The following is a 15,877-nucleotide window of genomic DNA, read 5'->3' as shown; positions in this document are numbered from 1 at the left end:
TGGTTAAACACATTAAAAACACTTTAGAAAGAGGCTTAAAGATATGTGTGTTAACATGTCTGAGTAAAACAAGTTCTGTTTTTTAATTTTAAATACATGAATATTTGTGTTCATATTTTTTATTTTGCTAAAAAAATCTGTTTCTCAATGTACTTGTCTTCTGAACCCTCTAAAATAGGCTAGAAATATCAAATTATCAGTCTTTATTATAAGGGATTATATAGAAACTGGGAATAGAGGTCTGCTTTTTTTTTTGTTTTTTTTGTTTTTTGTTTTTTAAAGTCTAAATGAAGTTCTCTGGAAAATATAGATGTAGATCTTCCTCTTCCGTGATGGGAGTCTAACTACATTACTCAGCAGCAATTACTAATGTTTATTTTACATTCTAGGTAAAACTGCCTTTTAATGCACAACGAATAATCTCACTCTCCCGAAATGATTTTCAATCCTTGTTGAAAATGCACAAGCTGACCCCGGAACAACTGGACTGCATCCATGACATTCGAAGGAGAAGTAAAAACAGAATTGCTGCGCAGCGCTGTCGCAAGAGAAAACTGGACTGTATACAGAATCTGGAATCAGAAATTGAGAAGCTGGTAAGTTTGCAGGTTTCTTGTTACTCAAATTCCACCGCATCCATTCAGTTACTCTTTTTTTTTTTTTTTTTTTTTTTTTTTGTGGAGGAAATAGCAGTTTCAATTCCTGAGTCAGATACGATGCTCAATTACATGTTAATTTCAAAATTCACCAATTACCATCTTAAGAAAATAAGTTACATGATGTTTTTAGAAAGCTTGGGAGACGAAAAGAGTTTTCATAGACTCTTATGCTTATGCTAGTATTCTACATCTTTAGTGTGATATGCTATAATATGTACACTGAGAACTATTTTTGGGTGTGTGTGTGTGTGTTTTTTAACTGTCTACCTAATTCTTAGTGGTTGAGTAGAGATTGAAGAAACTCTGAAACACTTTAATCTCTTTTAAGTATCTATAAAAGCTAATGTTACAATTGTTCATTTAAATTGACCGGTAGACTTGAATAACTTGTTTTGATCGATACTGGAACCAATAAACGAACTTGGATCTTTCGTCTAAGAGAGAACTCATTTGCTGATATGAATAGAAAATTCAAGATTTATTGAGACTCTAGAGGGAGAGGAATGCTTACGTTATTGAATCTTGTTATTTATTCCAGCATCAAAACGCAAATTAATTGAAAAATGGATTAATTTGCACCCAGGTTTCTCTGTTCCCCTAGTGGTTGGTGGAAGAAAGCATTGTATGAAAGAGACAACTATGGGAGTGCAGCTGTAGAGACAGCAGGGAACCAGCACCGAGAAATAGCAAAAACATTCTTGGAATATTTAGTTTGGAGTCTTTGTTAATTATTGGTGAAAGTTTGAAATTGTGATTGTAGCAAGTTCTCAAGCACAAACATTCTAGCTATGAACAGCAATCAATCAGCAACATTTTAGAAAAAAGAACCTGTCTGGGGAAATGCATTCTTATTTTGTGCTGTACTGGGTTGTTATGACAATGTTGTGTTTTCCTCCATTCAGTTCATCTTTGCCCTCATCAGAAAAAAAGAAAAGAATAAAAAACCAGTCTGTGCCTTTATATACAGAAAAATGGAAACATAAAAATTTATTATTCATCTATTGTGGTCAGTACCCTATGTACCTGTTGTATTAATTTGGACACTGGCTGTAAGAAATAGGAACCATCTGAAGCATGAATGAATGAATGAATGAAGGGATGAATTTGTTGTGAGGATACAGGTGTCTCATTTAGAAGCCCAAGAGTGAAGCAGGCATCGTAAACAGTATAGAATAAGAAAGTGGAAAACTGCCACCAGAAACCCAGAGAATCTTCTCTGTCACCCCATCTTCATGCACCTGCTCACTCTGCACTGTGCTGCTAGATGTGGATGGGAAGGGTAGCTGCAGCGTGGCTTCTGAATAGTCTCTCTCTCTTCCAGAATCTAGTCCGATGGACACTACAGTTTTAGTTCTAAATTCCCAAGGAGGTGAGCATCTAATTGGCTTACTTCAGCTCAGGTGTCCTTTTCTGTGACAAGAGAGAAGGGACAGATAGTTACAGCCCAGCTGTCAGGAGCCCACCTCTGGGCAGGCAGAGCACATCGCCTGCCAGGGATCTGCTCATCCAGATGTGCACCAGGCTGACTCAGCTCAGCTCAGTCTCTTTCCACTTCCCAATATCTCCAGAGAAAACATGCTAGCTTTTTCTTCTTTTTCTTTTTTCTTTTTTGCAGAGTGTCTTGCGTTATGTTTTAGCTTCCTTGAACTCACTGTCCTGTCCTTCATACTACTCTCCGTTCTAGTGATTTTTACAGGCACACTCTAGCTGCAAAGTGTAAGGGGCACTTGTAAAGTTCAGACCTGCCACAGATGTCTCTCTCAGGTGAAAATAAGCAGAGAATGTGTTACTTCTTAGCTAACAGGAATAAGAAAGCTGCCCCTTTTCCTAGATGTAAAAGAGTTTGAGCCTTAAGTTATTTTATTACATTAAGAAATTTACTTGGAATTTAGACCCTGGTTATTGGGTGATGTTTTGGGTCTTGTCTTTTGTAAAGAGAGAAGGACCAACAGTAGAGTGGAGAATATGGAGGAGTGCGACAGATTTGTATTTTTTAAATTGAGAGGGTACTTTCTGGAAACATGGTCAGTAGACAAGCAGTATTTCCCGGTATTTATATTCTAGGTGGTATTTTAGTGAACCTACTTAAGGGAAATTACTTGTTTCGTAATGAAACAGCCATGGTGATGTAGCCAATAACTGGTTAGGTTAACATATAAATGAATTCACAGTATATGTTGCCCTGATCTGGTGATTAGGTGAAGGGCCCATATTTTAGTAAACTTTAGTCTGTGGCTATTGGCTGCAAACTTTTTGCAGTTTGTCGTAAGAGTAATAGCATAATAGACTGGATGGAAAAACACATGAAGAACAGTGTTTTGATCACGGTAAGAATAGTGATTCTAAAATGTCTTCACGGTAGATTTGTAGAATAATTATCATGTATAAAGGACACTTTAATAGTCTCAATGCACTATGAAAGACAATGGGTGATGTTAGTTCACATTCAATAAATAAATGAGTTGTATTTTTCAACAAGAAGTCCTGTCAGAATCTAATAGAACCTTTGAAGAAAAAGGAAGAGGTATATTTATTTGGTGGGTAAATTGATGGTAATTACTTTTAACATTTATGGTGTATTAGAGGTTAGGCATTGATTTGTCATTGCATTTACTATAAGGATTTTGAATATGAATAATCTATAGACCAATAACATGACTTTTTTTTTAACCAATAAAGTTCAAGAATCATTCAGTTTTTGTTATGTTTGGCTTACAAAGCTCTTGTCTTTAAGGATTCTTTACAAGGTCCATGTTTCTTCTTGAACATTTCTTGAGAAATTAAGAACTAGTATGTTTCTAATAGTATTTTTGCCTCAAGGAAAGGTAACCCTGAAATGAAGGGAACTTAGCTTTTTTTAAAAATTTAATTTAATTTAATTTCAACTAATTAATTTATTTACGAGAGAGCACAAGTGGGAGAAAGGGGCAGAGGGAGAGAGGGCAAGAATCTCAAGCAGGCTCTCTGCTTAGTGTGGAACCTCATGTGGGGCTGGATCTCACAACTCTGGGATCGTGACCTGAGTTGAAATCAAGAGTCAGACACTCAAATTGACTGAGCCACCCAGGCACTCCGGGAATTTAGCTTTTTAAAGAGAAAAAATTACCAAAGTGTATTTCTCTTAGATGTTATCCAATATTTATTGGTATCAACGTATAAGTGATCAGAAATCAGAATATTCACGAAAGCACTTGGATTCAGACTTGAGGTATATAGACATCATTTTGTTTCATTGCTTTTATCTATTGTGATGGTATAGGAGTACAAAGACTCATCTGTCCTTAGTATTTTACATCTTGTGGTGAAGATTGTATTATTTTATTGAAAATAAACTTGTTTTGGGGCGCCTGGGTGCATGGTTCAGTCAGTACTCTTGATCTTGGCTTGGGTCCTGATCTCACGGTTCATGAGTTTGAGCCCTGTGTTGGGCTCTATGCTGACAGCAGATTCTCTGTTTGGGATTCTCTGTCTCCCTCCCTCTCTCTGCCCCTCCTCTTCTCTCTCTCTCTGTCTCTCTCTCAAAAATAAATAAATATTAAAAAGACAAATCTGTTCTAGCCACGTGCTGCTGGCTGCTCTGAGCACACGCACACTGCCATCTCCAAACACACCCAGTGAGCCCTTCTGGAACTTGCCCATTGCCACTCTGTGATATCCTTGAGCAGCACACCTTGAAATGTGGTCTGTGGGCAGTTGGCATCAGAGTTATCTGGGAGTGTCCCTTTGAAAATACACGTTCCTAAAAAATACTAGAAAAACTAAAAAAAAAAAAAAAAGCACATTCCTTAATCCTACCCTACACCTGTGGGAGGGTCCCAGAAGCATGTGTTTCATAAATATTTCCAGGGTAAATCTTCATTCACATTAAAATTTGAGAGCCTGTTGCACTAGGGCACAGAGGTCAGATGGAGGCTTTGGAGTCAAACATCTGGAAATGGTCCCTGGCTACTTGGTAGCTTTGTGGCTTGGGGAAATTATTCTACCTCTAATACCCATCCACATTCCCTTATTGGTGATACGGAGATAAGGATAGTATCTCCCTCAGGACTGGTGCAAAGATCACATGCCATTATACTGCTCAGCACATGCCCTGGGCCCAGTAAATATTAGTAGTCGTATTTTAGATTCCTCTTCTTTCTGTGAACATCTGCTGAGCATACTAAATGTTGTACGAGTTACCAGGAAATCAAAGATGACTGAGATACAGTCCTTGCCAATAAAATGCTTATATTCTCACAGGGAGAGATTTACGTGTTCTCATGTTTTCCTGAGATTCATCTTCCTCCCCTGCATTCTGAAAGCTTCAAGCTTTTGGAAGAGTTAAGAGTGCAATGAACAACCTCATGTTGACTCAACAATTATTTACATTTGTCACATCTGCTTTACTTCTCTGTTGGTCTTTCCAGCCACGTGTGTGTCCCTGCTCTCGTTGTTTGGTCTGTCCGTCTTTGTCTCTTTCCTTGTCGGTCAGTTTTGGTCTCTTTCTAACCACAGTTGGTTGATCTCGGTCCCAGTGTCTTTTCTCAGTCGGTCTCTATTGCTCTGCTTTTATTTTCTGATTCATTTAAAAGCTACCACATTATGACATTTTACCCCTAAATACTAAAGCATGCATCTCCTAAAAATAGACATCCTTACGTATATTTATCTCATATCTTTACCAATAGTTTTATCATACCCGAGAAAGTTAATAGATCCTCAGTATTATATATACTCCCTATTCAAATTACCCTAATAGTTTCCCAAATATATTTCACCTATATGCTTTTTTCCCCCTCCAAACTAGGGTCCTTTCATCACAGAACATTTGGTTGTGCCTTTTTAGTCTTTCAACCTGAGACCCCCACAACCCTTTTTAAAATCATGGTAACTTTTTGAAGAGTCCAGGCCAGATTTCTCATAAAATGTCCTACTTTTAATGTTTACCTGACTGTTTCCACTTGGTTTTGACTCACTCCTCCGTTCTTTGTATTTCACACAAACTGAAAGTGTAAGTTGTTGAATTGAGATGAAACCTGAACTGGTGTTGTGTCCTTTATGGTACACCACGTGGTAGAGGGCACACTGTGTCAGGTGTCCTACCTGAGCAGATGGGGATTGCCAGATCATTTTCGAGATTCTGTTTTTTGCCTCTATAATTGCTCAGTAATCTGTGACGTGTTACTTAGGCACTTTAGGAATAGCCTCTTCCCCACGACTCCTACATGTTTTGTTTTCTAGCATATGTTGGTGGCCTTCACAATGGGTGTTGCAAAATAGTGACCTAATTCTGTTGTTCCACTTACACACATGCTTGTTACTCTTTTATTTGTATCCATTTGTTTGGTATTCCTCTTTTAGAGGGGACTTTTCTTCCCTCCTGTTTGCCTCCCTCCCGCCATGCCATGCCTTTAGTATCACTGTGGACTTAGGGATTGATTTTTTTTCTCATTTAATTTCTCACAACCATAATCGTCATTAGTCTTTTCGATGTTGGTATTTTTTCAAAGTTGGCCAGAGAGAGGCCCCTCAGGCTAGCTGCTGTGTCCTTTTGACATGACCCCATTAGTGCTTCTGTGCTGCCTAGAATAATCTGTCACAGGCTCACCCTGTACTTTGCTTGTCCCAAGATATGGAATCATCTTTATCCAAAATTCTCTGGTTTCTTTTAGCATGCTTGCTGCTGGTGTTAACTCCTTCTGGGCTCTTTGAGGGGACAGAGTGGGAAATGTATGTGTGTTTGTGTAACTCATGAGTGCATTCAGTATATACATCACCTTGGATAAATAAAAGTAAAAAAGTATAATGGAACTCATGAGCCAGGTACATATTTTCAATCAAACTTCAGCAGTATAGAGCTCTTGTCTTTGCTTCTATGTGTGTTTTTTATCTCTTTACAGGGAAAATCTTAGCTCTCAGTTATAGTAATATATTTACTATTTGCTTTGTGTGAATATATATTTGTAATGATTGCTTGTATATAAGTATAAAGCAAACAGTAAATATGATATTAAAGTAATAGTAAATATAATTATATATGCTGATATAAAGCAAATAGTAAATATATTTATTATGGTTATAATAATTATGATGTTAAAATATGTAATCGTATATATAATAGTTACAAAATTGCAATGTCAGAACTACTAGTAACAAGAAACAGATTAAGTAAAATTTAAGATTTCTTTGCCTTTTTTTGTCCTTGAATATATTCCATAGTGGGGCACCTGGGTGGCTCAGTCGGTTAAGCTCAGTTAAGTCCAACTTCGATTCAGGTCATGATCTCATGGTTTGTGGGTTTGAGCCCCGCGTCAGGCTCTGTGCTGACAGCTCAGAGCCTGGAGCCTGCTTTGGATTCTGTGTCTCCCTCTCTCTCTGCACCTCCCCCACTCACGCTCTGTTTCTCCCTCTCTCTCAAAAAGTAAATAAACATTAAAAAAAACTTAGAAAATATATATTCCAGAGTATTGAAGTTTAAAGTTTAAAAGTTATTTGAAGTGATTTTTTTTCTCTATGCTAGCAATTTGATATACAGTGAAATTAATGTTTCTGTATTTATTACTACGATTTACTCCTCACCTTTTTTGTGTAATTTCTGAATATATAAAACATTGATATGGCTCAAAAGTTAGAACTGTTTAGAGAAAGCTGTACTCTAGAAGCCTTGATCTCAGACTCTCCCTGTACCCTATTTGTAACTCTGCCCTTTGGGTAACTCTTTTCATTAGTCTCTAATTTTTTTCTTGTGTTTCTTTTCTGAAAACAGGTAGTATTTTATGTTGATTCTTCTGATCCTTGCTGCTACGTAAACAAATTCCATATGCGCTTTTCCGTATTTCACTCTTTTCACTTAAGAAGTGATTTCCAGGAAATATTTTTCTTAGTTCAAAGAGGCTGTCATTCCTTTCACAGCTCTGTATATTCGGCCGTGACTGCAGAGCAGTATCACGCCAGGTGCTTCTTGGTGGACATTCGGGACCTCGCGGTGGATAACTGTGCACGTTGTTTTTTCCTGCTGAAGGAGGTGTCTCTTTAGGATGGGTCCCTGGAAGAGGGTAAATAGCTATGTCACTTTGTTAGATATTAATGAATTCTGCTCTGCTGGGGTCGTAGCATTTTGCCTTCCTGCCAGCTGTGTGGGTGTCTGCCCCCAGCCTCCGCAAGAAGTTTATTGTCCACTTGGGTTCTTCACAGGCTGATAGAGAGAATTGGTATCTCGGGGTGGCTTTTGCTTTTGTTTTTCTTATGAGTGAAATTGAGCATTTGTATTCATATTTTTAAGGGCCACTTGCATAGTTCCCTGACCTGTGTGTTCAGAGATTTTACATCCTAAGGAACCACTGATCACCATTTTCTAGTAGTGAGTACTCTTTGACCTAAAACATTGTCACTGTCAGCTAGCCCTTTGGGTGCCAAATTCTTTCACTCGTTACCTTTATTGGGTGAGTTCTATTTAAAATATTTTTAAGTTCTTCTATTTGAGTGAATGTTGTACACTAGCTGTTGAAAGTGTGGATTTGGATGTAAACTTGTCATAAAATGCAGAATGGTACTAGAACACCAATTTTATTTTTCTTATAAATCTGTGGTTAAAGCCACAGAACCTCAGACTTGTACTTTATACGATTGCATTCTAAGAAAATGAAAATACATTGTAGAGATAGGTAGCTGGATGCTGGTCGTATGTTTAGGAGGTGTCTTTAATTAAAGATGTCACGAAGTGATTAAGTCGAATTACTTTTATTTAATGATCAGTTATTTTTTAAAATATTTATTTATTTATTTAGAGAGTGGGGGAGGGGCAGAGAGTGAGGGAGAGAGAGAGAATCCCAAGCAGGCTCCGTGCCGTCAGCGCAGAGCCCAACAACAGGGCCTGAACTCACGAACCCTGAGATCGTGACCTGAGCCGAAGACTCTTGATTGAGTCGGACGCTTAACTGCCTGAGCCACCCAGCTGCCCCTTAATAATCAGTTATTAAACTGAATTCTACTGAAGTCAATTTGTGTTTTAAAATTAGAGTGGCCTGGAAAAATCAGCCGACTGCCTAGAAACTTACCTGTGTAGGAGTTAAAAGTGCAGAGGCACAGCTGGGGGCATTTAATTTATAGAACTAATCATGGTGGCATTGCAGGGTTGTACCTGTTGGTTTTAGTTGTTGTAAAGAAAGAAGCAAGACATCTTGTATGGGATGTACTTGAGGAGTATAGTTATGTCACCCTTTATTTAGTGGGGTGGAAGTCGGGAGAATGTTTAAGATTATTGGTGTTTATTTTATTTTTTTTATTAAAAAATTTTTTTTTTAAATGTTTATTTTATTTTTGAGACAGGGAGAGACAGCATGAATGGGGGAGGGTCAGACAGAGAGGGAGACACAGAATCTAAAATAGGCTCCAGGCTCTGAACTGTCAGCACAGAGCCTGACACGGGGCTCGGACTCACGGACCGCGAGATCATGACCTGAGCTGAAGTCGGATGCTTAACCGACTGAGCCACCCAGGTGCCCCAAGATGATCGGTGTTTAAAGAGATAGAAGTTATAAAATATTTGTCATCTCTGTAGTATCTATAGATTAAGTGGCAGTTCTCATTTCTGGAAAAAAGTTCAGATTTTCATTAATTTGCTTAACCACGTTTAATTTAAAAGATCAGTCAGTAGTTAAAATTTCGTCTGTCACTATTTATTTAAAAATTTTTTTTTTCAACGTTTATTTATTTTTTTTGGGACAGAGAGAGACAGAGCATGAACAGGGGAGGGGCAGAGAGAGAGGGAGACACAGAATCGGAAGCAGGCTCCGAGCCATCAGCCCAGAGCCTGATGTGGGGCTCGAACTCACAGACCGCGAGATCGTGACCTGGCTGAAGTCGGATGCTTAACCGACTGCGCCACCCAGGCGCCCCTCGTCTGTCGCTGTTTAGAAAGGAAACTCATCCCAACTTTGATAGAGGAGTCTATGGCTGAGTATTGTTGTGACTGAAGGAAAATACTTCTTATTTTCTTCTGGAAGCTTTGTTTACGTCCTCATTTGGATTGGCTTCTAGGAGGTCATAAAAAAAAGTGGGTGCCGATTCCAGTAAATGTGTTCCTTCTTGGATAGGTAGTAGTAAGCACAGGTCGTGCCCTCTAGGCACCTGCAGACTCATTTTATCAGAAGCCTACAACTGACAAACTTTCTGTTACCAAAAGTATATTTCTCTTCTGTTCTGTTACCAAGAACATTGGTCTTGGTTTTACTTATTTATTCATTTGTATATAAAAATGTATATATTTTTGACCTACACCTGTATTTTCAAAACAGAACAGTTGTATAAAGATCTGAACAAATTGGAGAATACTTGACAAGGTAAAATTTACTATAGGACTCTGTATTCACCACACATTTTCTCAAAATAGTAGATGGCCTTGAGATATTTAAACACCTAACTCTCAGTAACTGGGTTCACATACAATTTTTTAAGAAAAACTTTTATGTAAAACAGTAGCAGCACTTTTATATAAAGCAAATTTCCTTTTACCCTTTTAGCTGATTTTGTTCCAGAAAAGAATCTATTTAAAGGATGGTCATTGTGCATTATCATTCTGAGACAACCTGCCTCAATGTTAGCCTGCAACCTCTGTTCTCCAGAGCCTGTCAGTGGGCAGAAAGCCAAGAGAGTTGTCATAAATTTCACGGGAGAAACCTGTGACCGTCTACCAACATTTATTTACTCTTTGTTTAGAAATAGCTTGATTATTTGGTTTCCTAGCTCATCCTAGGTAAGCAGCACTGCAGCGGTAGAATAGGAAGGATAAGGTGGGACAGTGATGGAAAAAGCCTTAGCAGCAGCAGCAGCAACAAGTGACGGTGGACAGAAATGCAGGAACCAGGAAAAGTTTGAAAACATCCTGTGGCAGGCGTTCCTACAGGGATAAAAGCTTTAAATAGTAATCATAACAGGAACAAAAATAATAAATAAGAGACACAAAGTTCATCCCCAGGTTCTTCACACCTTAGTAACTCAGTTAGTACACACTTAGTACACACTTAATACACACACTTAGTAGCTTTCTGACTCTGGGCATATTAAGCTCTCAGTCCCATCTATAAAATGGGTGTAATATTACTTAAATCAACAGAGTCATGGTGTGAATGATGTGGTTGAGACTGCATATTTGAAAGCATTTAGCACAATATCTGGGACAAAGCAAATGCTCAACAAATGTTGGTCATGGTTAGAATCCTGCAGGGAGCGGAGCTGCCGTACTTGTGACCGGTGTACTCGTACTTTTTTTGGTTGTTTTCCATCGCAAATGTATGGTCCACTTTCGTTTACAATCTGTAAATCCAAAAAGCTCTGAAAACCTGGCAAGTTTGTCATAAACTGTTTTGACCGGAAAAAAAAAAAAAACCAAAAAAACAAAAAAAAAAACCTGACGCCAGGCTGTTGTCAAGTCTTTCTTTCTCCTACTATGTGCGTTATTTGGTATTTTAATGTGTTTTATTTAGAAACGTAAAGATGTCTGACCGTGGGGTACCGCCCCAGACCCTGCTGGAGGGGAGTACATGTGCATCCGTATTGTCTTTCTAAAATCTGAAAAATTCTGAACCCCAAGATACATCAGAGTTTTGGATGAGGGATTATGGGCCTCTGGGTTATTTAAAAAATTTTTGAATTGAGTTGGAAGTAGAAATCCCTGGTGGTCTCATTTAATGAGAAGACCCAGGAGATACGAATGTTTGGTTACTTCAGAAATGTCGACTGAGCTACTAAACACAAGTCCTTGTGTTCTCTTTCCCATCTCACAGCAAAATGAAAAGGAGAGCTTGCTGAAAGAAAGAGATCACATTTTGTCAACTCTGGGTGAGACGAAGCAGAACCTAACAGGGCTTTGCCAGCAAGTCTGTAAAGAAGCAGCTCTAAGTCAAGAACAAATACAGATACTCGCCAAGTACTCTGCTTCAGATTGCCCACTTTCATTTTTAGTTTCCGAAAAAGAAAAAAGTACTCCTGACGGCGAACTTGCGTTACCGTCGATTTTGAGTTTACCTGAGGGGCCCCCCGCGGCACTCCCTGCCGGGGAGCCAAGCCCTCGCCATCCCCATCCCGGCCCGAAGGGCGGGGGGTCTGCGGGCTGTGCCCCCGGCGAGTCCCGGCTTCCTGCCGCCCCCGAGCAGGCCGGGCCTTCGGAACCGTGCCGGCAGGGGGGCGGCATCTCGGACTTCTGCCAGCAGATGACTGATAAGTGTACTACTGATGAGTAAACGCGCATTCACTTCCGGCACACCGTCTCGTTTTCCGCTGCAGTTTTGACGTCTTAAGAGCAAAATACAGCCTCTGACTCTTAACAGTGTTGGTTATTGGCCCCCGCTGGCTTTGCTGTTAAGGGAATTCCTCTGAAGGCAACCCTGACTTTCCCCTGATTTCCACGAGATGCACAAATTACATGCCTCCCGGATCGTGAAAACTCACATGTGAAACTGTCCTAAGGCTTTAAAAACTCCGTTTTAAAGAACAAGCACTATTGGTAGTAACTCTTCCCATATGCAAAGTGAATTGGACAGTGAAAACTGCAGCGTGTCAAAAGTTTAACAGCTTGAAGCGTCTGCAGAGAGTTCCTGCTAAGGGAGTGGCCTGCACAAGTTTCAGAACCTGACCTTTCGCAAGACGGCGGTTTAAAAGAAAATGCCTCCCCGAGTAAGGCCGGTAGAGCTCCGCCGTGTGTTGAAGTGGATGTCAGCCGTCTGAAGACTTGTGCAGAATTGCAGGGTGAGGAAGACAGTGTCTCGCCCGAATCCTGGAGCTTTGCTCTTCTCCCACCGACGCCAGGGCTGGCTTGGCCTGCACCGCGACTCCTCAGCTACGTCGGGAATACGCAGGGCACAGAGGCACGCGGTCGGCCCGGGCAGAGGCTTCTGCTCCTCCCTCCTCGGGGTCGACCTCAGAAATGCTGGCGGCATCAACAGTAGACAAGTGTCATTCTCCCCCCTTCCTTTCTTTCTCTGCAGTCTCTACCACATCTGGGTCCACCGTGATCTTTCTGGGTCCTGACATTCTTTTCCTTCTGGAAGAAGTACGACTTGGGACACAGGCATGAGGGGGCACGCCGGCAGCCCTGTCGTGGCCTCCCTGGACTCCCGGAGGGCTGCCCCAGACACCAGGTGCTCTGCCTTCCCGCCACGGGTCACGACCCCTGCAAGAAAAGCGGACCTCGTGGGGAAAGAAAACTGCTTACGTTTGTCAGGAGCGGCAGTTCATTTTTCATCCTATTTCCGAAGTCCTGTGGTTTACTTGTGAACAGCATTATTGTAGAGGAAAACGTATCTACACACAGCCGTGCAGGTTTGTGAAATAGGACGAAGTTCAGTCTCGTTCCATTGTGGGTTTGGATCTGGAAACCAGACTTAATCTCTTTCCCTTCCCCGGATCTGGTGTATAAGGGCACACAAATCACTTTGACTTGGGCATTTCGTGATCGGTCTTTGTGTTCACTCAGTCCCGTTTTAAAATAAAGCTTTTATAGTCCCAGCACTTACCCTCCCAACATTTTGCAGTGGCTCTCAGCCATTCTGGTGTTTGAGAGTCCAGTAAACCTACAGAGTATGAACCTTCTCAACAGTGTTTTAAAGAAATTGCGTATATTCACATTGGTAGAACCTAGTTTTAAAGGGTACACAGGAGTAATTTATCATGTTTGGATTGGAAAAGTACTTAATTTTACCAAGATCAGATACCTGAGAGAGAGGCTTAGCAACTGCATCCCGAGTCTGGTGAAGGGCCTGTGTAGCTACCATGGGAGCCCAGCGTCCACAGCAGCAAGTCTAGCAAGTAGACCTTAGTCATGACAGCATATGGGGACCAGAGTTCATATTTCGGAGTAATTTATCAAATGTTACCCTTTCCGATGGGTGGGCGGGGGAGATATTGCTAGTATGTTTTCAGTGATTTGTATGTTATCTCTGTTATTGACTTAGTTGTAAGACAAAACTAGTTGGGCTTGTTTATTTTCTAGAAGCTTTTATAAGAGTACTTAAGAACTTGTCAGGGAGAATAATTCTATGATAGTGCATCCCATACTACAGAAGAATCGCGTGTGCATACCTATATATATATATATAGATAGATAGGTAGATAGATAATATCCCCATGTAGCTAGCTCTTTGATACTTGTAATTTAAAATTTTAACTCCAAAATATAAAATAATATAAAAACTTTTCTGGTTTACAAAATGTAAAATCTTATACAAAACCAATGGAATCCTTGATTTCCTACCTCAGTGTCCACTCAACTGTCATATCAGTTTGTGTATGTGCAAATGTCACATAACCTTTTGCTTTAACTGCTACTGTAAATAACTGCTCTGAAAGGTTACTTAATATTTTATGATACATCCTAATTGTCTCAGAACTTAAATATGATTTTTAAGACACTTGGTTTAGATTTCTCTCTACATATAAATAGTTTAGCATTAAGGGTTTATTTTGATGATATTCTGATTATTGGCCAAGTGTGATATTTTGTAAAATACAGCATTACTTTTAATAGCCAGCATGTAATACAAGTAACTACACTACCTCATACCTACATGATTTTCAAATTGTAATACAGAGGGACAGAGAGATAAAGGATTTTATCTTTGTTTTTCAGCCATAAGGTAGGGAAATTTTCTATATATTGCATAGCATTACACATTTATGCCTATTTTAACATTAACTTCTAAAGAAGTTTTTTTCTAAGAAAGTTTGTTATGATTTTTTTTTTTTTTTTTTTTTTTTTTTTGGCTGCCGAAGACAAGTGACAGGATTATGTATATACAGTGTATATCTTTTCCTTCATGCAGAATTCTGGAAAGGTTTTTTTCAGTTTGTATATTGCATATTTACATGATCATTGTTCCTTATTTTATGAATTGGCCTTCTCAATGATTGGTGATTTTTAAAAAACTGTTATGTCTAACTCCATAAAATAATATTACCTTAAAATTGTTTTCGTTATTTGAATGCTACAACTATAGCAAATAATTTGTTGTTAAATTATTACATTCAAAACAAATATGGTTATAAATTAAACCTTGGTTCTCCATCTGTAAATTTTATAACCTAACATAGCTTAATGCTTAACCAATTTTAAATAAGGAATTAAATATATTTGTTGCAGTAGACGATACAGGTTGCATGTGGACACTTTGCCACATTAACAACTTGGGGAAAAAAGTCAAACAAATAAATGGCAATGCTATATTGAATTCTCAGGTCAACTTTTTTCAGTTTTGAAACATCTATTTTGAATCTGTAAATATTTTAAGTGTTTTATTAGGCATGTAATAAACTATTCTTTGAAATCTATTGGGCAGATTGAAATACAAAGCCATAATGGTAAAAGATGGCATACTGATGGTGAAATAAACAGAAATAATAACATCTATTGATTTTTTTTGTATCTTTCATAACATACTTTTCTAATAATGCAATAAAACCACTAAATTTATATATCCTGATCCTGTTAAGATTATGTTTCATTAAAAGGCAACTTTCATAGTATTTAATTTACATTCTTTCTAATGTGCTTATCCAAATGTAGCAAAACCATAAATGTTAGATATTGGTGATAAATTGACAGATAAATAAAATTATTTAAAATTGCTTCTAATTGAATAGAGTTGTACACTCCATATCCGTTTTCTCACCTCTCATGTGAATTTACTAATTTTAGTCTTTTGATCAAAATCAGTATGACTTATGAGAAAATCTCTCCTATTTTATCATGCCTGAAGAAAAATATCCCCATCACTCAGATGGTTAAGGAGGCACAGATTTTAGCCTTGCTACTGTTTTACTTAATCTCAGTCTTTGGATAGAGGTGTAGGGCTTTTTTTTTTTTGTCTTTTTTTTGCAAATTTTTATTTTACGTTTTTATTTTATTTTTTTTGAGAGACACAGAGTGCGAGCAGGGGAGGGGCAAAGCGAGGGGAGACAGAATCCGAAGCAGGCTCCAGGCTCTGAGCTGTCAGCATAGAGCCCCACGCAGGGCTTGAACTCATGAGCCTTGAAATCATGACCTGAGCCGAAGCCAGATGCTCAGCCGACTGAGCCATACAGGCGCCCCATGTAGGGCTTTTTCTGTTTTAAAGACTTATCTACTGAGTCACGTCGACCAGATTCCATCCAACTTCCAACCAGACCTTGTAATCAAGCTTTGAGCAGCTGCTCAGAGCTACCGGCGATCCAGAGCATGGTCTGGACCATGTGAGAAAGAAACAGGT

At 39.1% G+C, this 15,877-nt stretch overlaps 1 protein-coding gene across 5 annotated transcripts in view; it reads left to right on the top strand.

Moving 5' to 3' along the window:
- BACH1 (BTB domain and CNC homolog 1) overlaps positions 1 to 15,269 on the top strand; it is a 45,156-nt gene extending 29,887 nt beyond the window's left edge. For 2 of the 5 annotated variants that reach the window (XM_023238829.2, XM_019839467.3), the window contains exons 4-5: positions 390 to 596; positions 11,423 to 15,269. In XM_023238829.2, the coding sequence (XP_023094597.1) occupies positions 390 to 596; positions 11,423 to 11,878 (663 nt within the window). In that variant the 3' untranslated portion in view covers positions 11,879 to 15,269. Of the gene's footprint in view, positions 1 to 389; positions 597 to 1,561; positions 3,354 to 7,550; positions 7,895 to 7,920; positions 7,999 to 11,422 lie in introns of those variants that run through there. The other 3 variants (XM_023238831.2, XM_023238830.2, XM_045036695.1) reach the window with 3 other exon arrangements.
- Positions 15,270 to 15,877: the final 608 nt, after the last annotated feature.

This window comes from Felis catus, chromosome C2 (assembly GCF_018350175.1).
Source record: "Felis catus isolate Fca126 chromosome C2, F.catus_Fca126_mat1.0, whole genome shotgun sequence".
In the NCBI taxonomy this organism is placed as follows: Eukaryota; Metazoa; Chordata; class Mammalia; order Carnivora; family Felidae; genus Felis; species Felis catus.
The sequence above is the reverse complement of the archived record's forward strand: the minus strand, read 5'-3'. Positions and strand labels throughout refer to the sequence as shown.